Source organism: Lepisosteus oculatus, chromosome 15 (assembly GCF_040954835.1).
Source record: "Lepisosteus oculatus isolate fLepOcu1 chromosome 15, fLepOcu1.hap2, whole genome shotgun sequence".
Lineage (NCBI taxonomy): Eukaryota > Metazoa > Chordata > Actinopteri > Semionotiformes > Lepisosteidae > Lepisosteus > Lepisosteus oculatus.
In genome coordinates, this window is record NC_090710.1 from 20,221,972 (window position 1) to 20,234,838 (window position 12,867).

Below are 12,867 nucleotides of genomic sequence, written 5' to 3' on the forward strand. Positions count from 1 at the left end.
AGTCTGCATGTCGTGCCAAGCAAGAGAAAAGCTGTGCAGTTACGAACTGTAGAAGAGCATGTTATAAATGGGCGTATTGGTTCCTTTTTCAAAAATGGAGAAGAATAACAATCTGAAATCTGGTTCGTATCAAATGGTACATGTGGAGATCAGTCTGAGCTTGTTTTCCGTTTCTGAATGAATCCTCAGTGTTGGAGCAAGGCTTAAGAAGCATAATGTGAGCATTCCCCGTCACCGAGAGAAGAAAACTTGTATAGATTAGTCACAGACTTAGCCAGAATGCAAGCTGTTGTGTATTTGTTAAAGCACAGTACAGTTGATCCACTCATGACTGGGAATTAAATTTTTTGTTTGTTTGTCATCGTTCTGTCTAAGCGGACATGCAGTAGCTTTGTTTTTGTTATTTATTTTCCTCTTTGTTCCAGGTGAAGAGGCTTCTGAAAGTTTAATGAATCTGAGCCCTTCTGACATGAAAAACCTTCTTCATCATATCCTGAGTGGGAAGGAATTTGGGGTGGAGAGAAGTGGTGAGTGTTGCCTTTGTTATGAAAAACATGGTGTCTATGAAGCAGTAATTAACATTTTTTTTTTTCCACAAGGGCACTTTGGGAGGGAGGTCACCCACCTGTGTTTAAGATTTCAAAAGAATGCCTTGTTTGTTATACACACTGTATTTAATTAACACCATCCTCAATTTTAAGCCCTCTAGTTATAGAATCTTGAGTATGACTGAAAATGGCAAATTGAAAAACAAAGCTAAAGAGTTTATTAGTTGTCCTGGTTTTCTTGCATTATTAGTGCTGAAAAAGAGAAACCTTTTCAATACTGGTGAAGAAGAATATTTGAACAATAAAATGGTCTAGTAACACTTTATTGTTACTTTATTTATGGTTCTTTATGCTCTGTAATATAAAAACACAGTTATTAATATAATAACCATAATAGTGTTAATACAGTGTGAATAACTCACCTGTGCTAATGAAATTATTTATAAATATTTTAATTATTAACAATTGATTGTTTGTAGCATATGTACTCATAAAGTGAAATTTGCAATACTTAAAGAGTTACACATTTCCATTATAATCTTATAATGATAACAGTAAACATAGTGTAGTTAATTGAAGTATCTAAATAATATACCCAAATTGATTTAAAATGAGTGTGCCTTATGATCAGCAGATAAAGATCTAAAAAGATAGGCAATGCTGTCATGTTTGTCCTATCTCTATCTTTTTCCAAAGTGCGGCCTGTCGAATCATCTGCCACCAGCCCAGCCATATCAATCCATGAACTGGGCCACACTGGAGCAACCAAGACGGAGCGCACAGGGATCAGCAAACTCAAGAGTGATATGAAGCAGGTAGGCCCATAAGCCCACCTTCAGATGACAAAGCAACAGAGAGTGGTCAGTGAGGCTCAACCATTGTGGGGATTCTTTAAGTATCCAAGTGGAAGACTGATTTGTGTGACAGAGCGTTGTCATAGTAAATTTATGGACAACTCTATACTAAGAACATAACAAACAGCAAGCAAATATAGTTCAGATATTTGGAAATATTGTTATTTCTTTTATTACTCTATCAAGTAATATAGCAAACAAATATAATTCCAATATTTATATATATTGTAATAATTGTTTATATTAATCTATCAAGGTCAGCTGGCTAGATTTCTGTTAGCATCATAAGCACACAAAAACATAGCCTTCCAGGCTTCAAGTTAAAGTCCTCTGTGATTGTGGCCTCCTGAATCAACTAAGTTAATGGTTACTGCATTGGACCTGGGTCCAATATTTTTTATTTTTTTGTGTAACCGAATGTTGTCTCACAGGAAGCACCCCCGGAAGATATGGAAGTATTATTTCTCTGAAATTACATCAGTTAGGCTCTGTTGCATCCAGGTTCTGTATAAAATGTGTATGAAATGTGTTCTTTTGAACATTTCTGATTATCAGTATTTTTTTCCTGGATTAATTTTCTGTCCCTTTGTTTTGATTCCAGCTGGAGGACCCAAGGGCACAGAGTGTAGGTTGAGTTTGTTAAAGTGTTGTTTGGGCATGTTTTTCCTTTTGACTCCACAGCTACTAGCTATTCATTTGCGTTGCACAAAGAAACTGCAGCTCCTAATACTATTAGCCACATCACCAAAATCTACATAAATACAAGATCAACAAAAAATAAAATCCCTATAGATTCTGATATGCTGGCGAAGCCCTGAAGAATTGTATAATACAGTGTAGCAACATGGATTAATTGCCAGGCTAATTAAGCTTATATAGTGTTTACCATTGGAAATGAAATCATATCCAGCAAAGATAAATTTTTCTTACAAAATATCATTATGACAGTATGAGAATAATACATAAATACAACAAACATTGAAATTGGTTTTAAATTTAATTAATCTCCTGCCTTTTGTCATTTTTTCATTTGTTCCCTTAACTTTATTTACCCTGCTACATTGACTAGAGTGGAAAAATAAAAGGGGTTTGATTCCATTTAGAGAGTAATAAAGATTTGCTGAGCAGACATGAGACCTGGTCTGAGTGACATGGATACACAGCAGCAGAAATCAACTATTTTTATAATTCTAATTTTGATTATTGACTAAGGCTTGTGTAAGTATTTTAAGTCGACTTAGCAGACTTGTATGTTCATTGCCTTGGAAGCTCAATCAGTGAAGTGCTGTTTTGTTTTCTCTCAGATTTTTCCAGAAAAATTCACTGGGTGAAAAAGTATATTCAAACTTGAGGTCTGGTAGTGCCTCTTGAGTCTGTTTTGACACTCTGAAAATTACAGCAATCCTTCAGGTTTTCATTTCAGCACAACTCCCAATGATCTAATTTGGCAGATTATTAGTTTAATTGGAGCAGTTTAACAGATTTTCCTCAACCTGCACTAATATTGTGAAATGGTTTTAATTTCTTTGGTGGAATGGAAAAGATCTCAAGCATGTTCAAGCTGGGACAGGTGGCAGACAGACCTGTAACCTTCTCACCTCGGCTGGTTTCACTCTGTCCATCTCCTATTTTTATGGTCTCTTTTTTGTCTTCTGTTTTTAGATCTTTTTCAGTGGTCATTCCATTGGCAGCAGTGTAACGTCTCCTCGGTCAACGGTAAAAACAATCACGAAAAGAATAATGATGGTTGTGCATTTTCTTTGGCTATTATTTGTGACAAGATCTGCCTGCCTTGACTTGGTTTAGCTTTCACTGAGGTGTACAGGAAGTACTGAGGACTTAACTGCTCCCTCTACATTCCACTATATACAGCAGGCCTTTTACACAAATAACAATGAATACACCCATTTGATATTGTTTATATTTCTGACAAATTTTAACATGGAGACAACTCGCCATGTCTTGTCACAGAATACTATCTGCAAAATCTGCTAACTTGTTTTGATATTTCTGTAATTGAGACTTAATAAGACACTAAACCTTGCGCACAAAGTTCATTGCAAGTTTAAAGGCAGCAGTGGTCTGAAATAAACCATGAAAATGCACCACCTAGTAGTGTCTAGAACAAACCATCAGTAGTGTAAATTGTTTTCTTTATTTTTTGCCATGTAACGTCCCATTAAACATGCCGTTGGATGATTTAATATCTCAGTTAAAAACACCAAGACTGGTCATTATAAAGCCTGAGATGCTATTAGCTTCCCACCAGAGCTGCTAAGTGATTGGGCTTATCTGATTGAGCAGAGTTCACAACTGATGCTGATCACTAATCACTAGGCTCTTGAACTTGCATTTAAATCCAGATACAGATAGACATTTATTTTTGTTAAGATGTTGGATGAGATGTCCCATCTATATTCTTCCAACTGAGAGGTGTGACTAAGACCTTAAAAAGTTTTTATAAAAGCTGATCCACCTGAGCATCTCATCCAGCTCTTTATTAAAAAGAAGCAAAGGTATTGACTTTAACAATGTGGCTGGGTAGCTTGTTCCATCCTCCTACAACAACTTGCATAAAGATGTGGCTCATGTGTAGGGCACAATAATCAGAACTATCATATTTTAAATATTTCTAATTAAAAACATTTGTATACCCAGAGGGCAGTGAATATGTTCTGTTAAATTGATATAGAGAGAAGAAGCAATGACAGATAATTAGATTTCAAAGGAGGGTATGTTATTATATTAAGATAAACACTGAAAATATGAAACACTGCCCTTAAGATATAAATACATCACAAGATAAGTTTCCTTCTCTAAGGTCCATCCCAAACTTTACTCACTGTTGTTTTGCATGTGGGTTCCTTAGTTTTTTTTTTCCTATTTCAGACAGTGCTGATTAATTTGTTTTTATAATTCTCACACCTTTTTTGGGTTTTGGTTATGTGATTGTTATGTGTTGACTGCATGGCTGTCCAAATCACCTCACAGGATACAGTTCTAAACTAAACTGCAGTTTCTCACATTATGCACACATTTCCAATTCAACATTTTATCGATTTGACCTAATTAACATATATGTTTACCTTTTTTAAAATGAAGAATTTGACGTTAAAGGAATATTAGCCATTTCATTTTCAGATAACAGCTATATTTATACATCTGTTTCTCTCAATACAAAAAGTAGACTTTTAGCTTTACAGAGCAGTAATGTTGATGACACCCATCCTAGTTAGTAAGAGTTGATAGGATTAGCTATTACAAAACTTCGTATTAGACTGCTCATGTATAGTTTAGCTTCAGTTGTGGTTAAGTTTTTAAAGATTCTGATCAATGTGAATTGAAGATCCTAAATGTTGCTCCTCGCCCAATCTGAGCTTTATTAAGAGCAAAAAACACTAGGTGAGGCTTATCTGTAACTACAGATAGTGTCAAAGATATTGCACGGCAGTGTCTATTTGCCGATCAGCAATGGCTCACAGCGGAACAGTGTGTGTGGTGCTACTGCACATCAGGTCAGTAGTGTGTACGATGCCCAACTCTGTGACACAGGGAGTGTGGGGGCTGTGAGCAGGTGGGAAAACACAAAATGGGGGAGGTCAATTTCCTTCACTATGCCATGCCTTTCTGTAAGCTGTCTGTAGTTGTTCATTCAGAATAAGCAGGGTGTTGCTCAGCCAGGAAGGGCATTTGTTGAGAGGGCTGACCGAGCTCTGCTCTCGTTGCTCTGACACCACTTGTTCAAGACTGGGTGATGTCATAGGCCGACTGTATACAGCCTTCCTCAAACAAGTGCCCCTCATGGGCAGAGCACTGCTGGGCTGAGCATTATTAAAGTCTGGCTCATCTTAGCTTTTTGGTGAAACAGCAGCTCCTGTCACATGCCAGGTGCTGGCAAGTTTCTAGTGATGTGAGAAAGAGAAATGTACCACTCCTCCACCTGGAGCTAGCTGTCCTGGGAGGACACTGCAGAGCTCGGAGCCAAATGGATGGCTCTTACAGGTGGACATGCTGAAGGTGCGTGTCTGCACCTCCTTGTTATTCTGATGAGAAACCAGAGTTATAGCTATAACTCCCTAGCCTGTCTACCCTAGCTTGTCTTAAAGCACCTGGTAATTTCAAAATGAATAGATCCATAATAAAATCGAATTACCAAATTTTTTAAAAAGGAAAAGCGAGATACCCATTTTTGGTAGTGAAGTAACGTTTCTGAAAACAGAAAGGCAAAGAAAATCTCTCATTTTAGAAATAGGTGCTAGACAGGTGGAGTAATTTTGATTTATGGTGGCACCGTTGTCCACCAGTCAGATTTTTGGCTAAAAAGCATTTTCCTCACACAACAACAAACGCAGGAGATCGATTTAGCTCCGCAAGCTTGCTCCAGAGAGCTGCTCATTGCATTAACATTTACAGAGGGAAACAATATGCTGTGAATCATTGCCTGTCTCCTTGGCTTTCATTCAGAGTCCTTTCTTAGTGATTGCTAGCCTGCCCAGTGATGTGATTTGTTGGAGCTGTGTCTCTGAGAATAAACTATCCAGGCGTGACATGTCTATGGAGCTGCCTCACTTCGCCAAAACCAGGATGAGAATTGTCCCCTTCTTTATTTAATTTCCCTTTCCTGCAGTGAACCAGGGATTGTGTAAAAACTAAGCTCATTTCAACAGTATGCAAAAAAAGCAAAGTATCATTTCTATCATCAATTAGATGTCCTGGTGAAAGTAGAAAACGAAGAAGCTGGTAATATAGAGGACGCAGTTTGAGTCAAATTTGACAGATGTGAAAACCCATTTTTATTTTGAATTTGTGCCTATACACTTTTGTACCTATTCCACTGCAGCATCTCTTAAGAATGTATTTCTCCGTCATTAAGCACAGTTGTTTCTTGAATCACTAAGTTACTTGTCCTGTTCACAACATTACCATATAAGAGAAACTTGCGTGCACAGCAAATTACCTTAACAGCTATTTCACAGTGTACCTGTGCAATCCGAAATCTAACCCATGCTTCATTAACTGAATTGATTATACCAGCGTTCACTAACCAGTTTTATTGCAGCTCGGCTTAGCATTAGAATGTCTTTTCTCCGGCGCATCTTATTTTCCATGTCTCAGTCGCATTGCACTGAGGAGATCAAAGGGGAAGAACGACAACAGTGTCCATTTCCTTTGTAGCATTTGGAGATACTTATGAGGTTGCAATAAACAAAGCCATCAGATCGGTTTTGCAGGTGATGAGGACCTCCCTGTCTTTCAGAGGTGCAGCAGTCCTTCCTCCCCCAGCGGCACCCTCTCTCCCACGGGCGCCGGAGCCCCACACCTGCACTGGGAGGAGCGACAGGGGCAGTGGCTGCGCAGGAGGCGTCTGGACGGGGCCATTAACCGAGTGCCCATGGGCTTCTACCAGAAGGTGTGGAAGATCCTGCAGAAGGTGCGTAGCGGCATGGAGACGGACTTCTCCCTCACAGGCATTCTGCATCCTTTCTGCTTCCGCCATCCTTAAATTTTCAAATTGTGTGTTACATACAGTGGAGTACGGAAGCACATTGCTGCCACCAAGGGGGGGAAAAATCCCCCTTATCTCGTAATTACGAGATGCCAATGATTCTGAATGCATCTTGAAGCTACTGTGAACTTGACTGGCACTTTCGGTTTAATGGTTGTGTCGCACTGCAGAATTCGTATGGATTTACTTTCGACTGGGGTTTAGTCATAATGAAATCTTGCAATTTTTTGAGCAAATGTGAAAAGAATCATTATAAGCATGAGGAACACTTTTGTGGGATTTAGAGATCAAAGCAATGATGGTTCTGTTATGAACAGTTATATGTGCAGTCAGTCCCACTGCTTAAAACTGTAAGTCGGCACGTAGCGATAAATTGGTATTATACAGGAGGACAATTGTGCTATCGCATGAAAGTACGCGAAAATTACGATCTTGGAATTATGAGATAATTTTCTCATAATTACGAGATAATGGCGAGGATTTTAGTAGGACTGTTTTAGCCAATGAGTGTTTAAAAAGTTACAGTTGTTTTTTAAAGGGGAACTGCAAAGCTGTTTTTATATTTAGGGGTTAGAAAGAATCAACATTGATGCATTTCAAACCTCAGTAAAAGTAAAACGTAAAACCACAGTAACTTGTAAAAACCTCCAATTTACATCACAAAATAGACAAAATTTCCTGGTGTGCAACGCCCCATATTCATATATATTGCTCTTGATTTCGTGATGGTTTTGCCAACAAATACTACTTAGTTGTTAACTCTGCGTGCAGGTCACATTGGAACATTTCTGCAGTGAAATGTCTGCTGCTCAACCTGTACTTATTCACTTGTACTTCGCATTACATTAGTCATTATGGTAACTAGTGAGCAGGAAGGGCCACATCACTTCACAATTCATGGGAACTTTTACTCTTGCCGGTGGCAAACCCAGGGGTTTGCAACAACGTGGCGACTTACAGTACTTTCACTAAGTTCACGATTTTGTGCTTATTTCGAAATTTGTAGAATGTTGCTAAAACGTCAATGAATTTATTTTGTTACCAAGATTTAATAACCAGTCTGAGAAATTGGGACTGCAGTTCCCCTTTAATCTGCAAAGCACAGTTCAAGGACATTGTCCTTAAGACACTGGTAGTATCATTTTAAATGGTAAAAGTTTAAAATAATGCAATGTTACCGTTTCAGTGTCATGGTTTGTCCATTGATGGCTATGTACTGCCTTCTTCAACCACTCGAGAGGTACGTTCGGCTTTCCTTACCCTCCTGAATCAACAAGTTACCCAAGTTCGTTTTTTTAGATGCTTTTTATGATTGTTGTAATCCACACCTGTGTTTATCTGCCCATCTGAAGGAAAACTGTTCCTGAGCTGAAAGTGTTAAGTGTGGATATACAAGATGCTTAGTCCTGTTTTCTTAAGTTTTCATAGTACAGACTCCTCCACACCTGCTTCAGTTGTTTTTGTCTTTCATGGAGGCTGTTTATGGTTAAAAAGTCCCTTTTGGAGGCTGCTTTCATGTTCATGAAAGCAAAACACACCGACACACCTGCCCTTCTACTGTTACAAACAGGAGTTAACGCACTGCAGAAACCCTGCGCATAGCTGCCCCCTCAGCTGCTGACAGCCCTTGTGGCGGTGCATTCCTCTCCCTCCAGATGACGGCGTGTGAGATCAAGTTTGCGGTGCATGTGGAGTCAGTACTGAACCACGTCCCCCAGCCGGAGTACAGGCAGCTCCTGGTAGAGGCCATCCTGGTGCTCACGCTAGTAGCTGACATGGAGGTTCAGAGCGTTGGAGGTATCATCCATATCGACCGCATCGTCCACATGGCCAACGACCTCTTCCGCCAAGACCAGGTACTGCCACCCCCCTCCCTCCAACCCTCCCACACGCACACGCACACGCACACGCACACGCACACGCACACGCACACGCACACACACACACACACACAGGAGCAGCACATGGAGCATCCGGTGTCACATGGTCTCTACCTGCTTGACCACTCTGCTCGACAGTGTCAGGAGTGTGATCTCAGTCATCATGTTTACCTCAGCTTGTGAGCTGTAATACATTGGAACATACAGTTGTATGGAAAAGTGCCATATTCACTGTTTTGTTATTTCAGATATCTACAAAACTCTGAATGCTAATTGTGCTTTAAACTTTGCAGACAGATGTCATGTTTTAAGTCTGCACCACTCAAAGGTTGTGTCAACTTCTTTTCACTGATACATACAGTTTGGCCCGGGTTGCTTAAACTTTTGCATATACCATCAAGAAAAAGAAAACAGAAGAAAGGAGATGTTGCCAGTTTGGGTGCTAGTACCTTGGGTGTTGTGTATTTTGAGGATGTATGACCCCTGTAATCTCAGATTTTCTATTGGAAAAAATCAGGAGGTAGCTCATTTGTAATTTCTTACATTTCTAAGCTCTATTTTCCACAATGAAAAGTCAACCTCTTCACCTAGACTGCTACCTACTGTTACTTGATGCAGAACCCCCATAATATACAGTACATAAAGCTTCTGAGCACTTCTGCAAACATCACCACATAACCGAAACAAGCAATTTAGAGGTAGCGTCTTGGATATCTGGGACAAAACAATAATAATGATTATGATTCTTCTGTTATAAAAGGGCCACTTTACTGACACAGTTAGAATGAATCTCTTAAGTTTAATCACCAAGAGTAATATATGTACTGTACCTTGCATGAAGTACCTAATGAACAGTTCAGCTTTTTATTTTTGTTATTAGTAAGTCAAATAACTTGTTTTGTTTAGATCAGTTTCACTCAGTTTGGTGGTTAATGTTGTTTTTATTTAATGCTGTATTTTAAGAAAGACAGCATTGTCTATATAAATATGATTACAGCTCAACCTGTAATGTGAAACAACCATGTGAAAAGGGACCTGTTCTTATATTTGTGAGAATACCTGTAGTCGTTCTTAATTTAATAATAATAATAATAATAATAATTGCTTACACTTATATAGTGCTTTTCTGGACACTCCACTCAAAGCACTTTACAGGTAATGGGGACTCCCCTCCAACACCACCAATGTGCAGCCCCACCTGGATGATGCGACGGCAGCCATAGTGCGCCAGAACACTCACCACACATCAGCTATCAGTGGGGAGGAGAACAGAGTAATATAGCCAATTCATAGACGGGGATTATTAGGAGGCCATGACTGGTAAGGGCCAATGGGAAATTTGGCCAGGACGCCGGGGTTACACCACTACTCTTTTCGAGAAACGCCCTGGGATTTTTAATGACCACAGAGAGTCAGGACCTCGGTTTTACATCTCATCTGAAGGACGGCACCTGTTTACAGTATAGTGTCCCCATCACTATACTGGGGCATTAGGACCCACAGGGACCGCAGGGTGAGCGCCCCCTGCTGGCCCCACTAACACCTCTTCCAGCAGCAACCTTAGTTTTTCCCAGGAGGTCTCCAATCCAGGTACCGACCAGGCTCACACCTGCTGAGCTTCAGTGGGCTGCCAGCTGTGAGTTGCAGAGTGATATGGCTGCTGATATGAACATTATTCATGTTCAGAGGGATTTTTTGCCAGGAGAACGTCTGCTGTTCTCTTCAGAAATTTAGGGGGTTCTAAGCTCCTGTGTCTTTTCCCTGTGTGTTTCAGAAAGCCCTCGGAGCCAGTGAGTTTTTTCTGGAGCAGGATCCGGCCACTGGAATTTGCACATTTTTCTATGACAGCGCCCCTAGTGGCAGCTATGGCACCATGACGTACCTCTCCAAAGCCGTCGCTACCTATGTGCAGGACTTTCTTCCCAGTACTAGCTGCCTCATGCAGTGAAAATAAAGCATACTTTTTATTGGTTTTACTGTTTTACTAGAATAGTGTAAAATACCATTCTTTTTATAGCTTTTAATCAGGGTGATACACAGACCATTATTATTTATTGTTTTGTAATATTTTAATTTATGATATCAAGGTATGATCTGTGATTGCCTTACAAATTATTTAAATACACCTACTTGAATAATTGATACCAGTGTACTTGAAGGTACTGTACCTTTATGTAATGAATTTAATGTTTTGCTGTGATAAATATTTATTAACAATACAGGACGTCTTTAGAGTGATAGACTTGAATATAGATACATATTTTGTTAAGTGTCTAATAGGTTAAATAATACATTTTTGGTTAACAGGAAGTTCTGTTAGAATGACAGTTGTGTGATAAAATGTAGGCTAGGTTCAACATTATTGGCAGATGAGTTAAGTTTGATTATTTTTCTTTTTTTAATGGAGAAATACCCGGTTGAAGTTTTTCTTTACTGTGTGTGGTGAGTCACGTCACATATGTGAGTAATACAGTTTCACGATAGCTATAAAGGTAACGAAACCGAGACAGTGGAAGGGATTGAATACCACAAATTGATGTTATCAGTGAATTATGAACAGTTTTTCTGGTTAATTGGTTCAGTGATTGCTGGACTTGAGGGGAGTTTATGTTCTTGGTTATTCTGAAGGCAGTTTGCAAAAACAAAGTTTGAACGGGGACAAGTTTATTATTAAATCAGAAAGATGAATTCTGGCAATATTCCTCTCAAATGTGCATAAATGTATCAGAATTCATACTCTTTAGTGTCTCATGTTACATTAACTGACTTTTTTTTCAGTGGGAAACAAGTGCCATTCGTTTTTTATTTGGTTTAAAAGGGCTAAAAGCACTTGTCTTAGGGACTCCTATTTAAAATGTATTTTGAACAGACAGATGCTCTTTGGTCAAGTCTTCATCACTGTCATGCTCCTCCTCAGTCATTGTAAACATAAAATTCCCTTCAGAGTTTTAAATTGTATAAGAATGTGTTCAGCATCCTGCCTGACCTTTAAATATAGGACATTGTTTCTCCTCGACACATTGCAAAGATCTTTACAATTATTCTCACTGTGTTGTTTTTGCTATCACTACAAAGTTAGAGCATTATAAATTTTCCACTGGTCACATTATTTTCTGATATTCACATCATGAGGTTTTTATTTTATTATGTACTATAATTTGAATCTTTTGCCATTTATCTGCCCACGGTGTCCTGTTTATTGTAGTAGTTAGCTCATCTCACGTTATGTCCACTCTTCCTTTGGTATGAATTTGATCTTATCTTTTTATCTTTTAAAAGAACCAGTACTGTATATGCTTCTGTGTCTGTTAGCATTTCTCACATCTGATATCATGCTCATTGTGAACTTAACTTGGGGCCCATTGCTGCTGTGTAAAGTCTTCCAAAGTCATGTGTAACTGCAGGCTCTTCTGCTGCTGTCTGAACATTTCCTGTGTCGCAAATCATCTGTATGGTCAATTTTTCTGACCCCTTTCATTTCTGTTATCTTCCAAATAAAATAAATTCTTCACATTTAAAAAAAAAAGTTTTGACTTCTTTCATAATCATTGCCACTGGAAGAACATCAGTAGCAAAAAAAGAAAATGTACAGAGACAGAAGGCCTTATTTCATTTCAATCAATGTTCTTATTCATTAGCCTTTGAAAGGAAACATCTTTTAAAATCACAGCCCTCTGATTCAAAAAGTAATCCAGACTATTATTACAACCAACAAGTAAAAATTAACTATATTTCAGAGTATCTCCTTTAGGTTTTGTTCAGCAAATCTTTTATTTCATCCTATATGATTGCAGTCTGTCCTAGTTCAGATCCTAGTTTCAGACCCAGATGTGCAGACCGGTCCAGTGACTGGTGAGATTTTCCCCTGTGGTTCAAGAAAAAGATTCCATTACAGTTTGAAGTGAATCTGTCAGGCAGGACTGGTGCGGCAATGTGGACAGAGGTACCTCGATACTGCGGGTTCAGTTTTTAGTTTTTGTTAATTTTTCTTTTAGTAAAAAAACGAAGTAAATGTTACACTTGCTTAGTCAGTTGTGAATTCTGATCTTTTTTGTCCTGTCCCCTGAGAGCAGTAATTG

General features: G+C 38.9%; 1 protein-coding gene across 1 annotated transcript in view; it reads left to right on the forward strand.

The window, feature by feature from the left end:
- phka2 (phosphorylase kinase, alpha 2 (liver)) overlaps nucleotides 1-12,314 on the forward strand; it is a 33,403-nt gene extending 21,089 nt beyond the window's left edge. The window contains exons 26-33 of the mRNA XM_015363789.2: nucleotides 426-527; nucleotides 1,245-1,363; nucleotides 2,004-2,027; nucleotides 3,065-3,118; nucleotides 6,660-6,833; nucleotides 8,095-8,148; nucleotides 8,564-8,764; nucleotides 10,563-12,314. Of these exons, the coding sequence (XP_015219275.2) occupies nucleotides 426-527; nucleotides 1,245-1,363; nucleotides 2,004-2,027; nucleotides 3,065-3,118; nucleotides 6,660-6,833; nucleotides 8,095-8,148; nucleotides 8,564-8,764; nucleotides 10,563-10,736 (902 nt within the window). The 3' untranslated portion in view covers nucleotides 10,737-12,314. The remainder of the gene's footprint in view (nucleotides 1-425; nucleotides 528-1,244; nucleotides 1,364-2,003; nucleotides 2,028-3,064; nucleotides 3,119-6,659; nucleotides 6,834-8,094; nucleotides 8,149-8,563; nucleotides 8,765-10,562) is intronic.
- The last annotated feature ends 553 nt before the right edge of the window (nucleotides 12,315-12,867 follow it).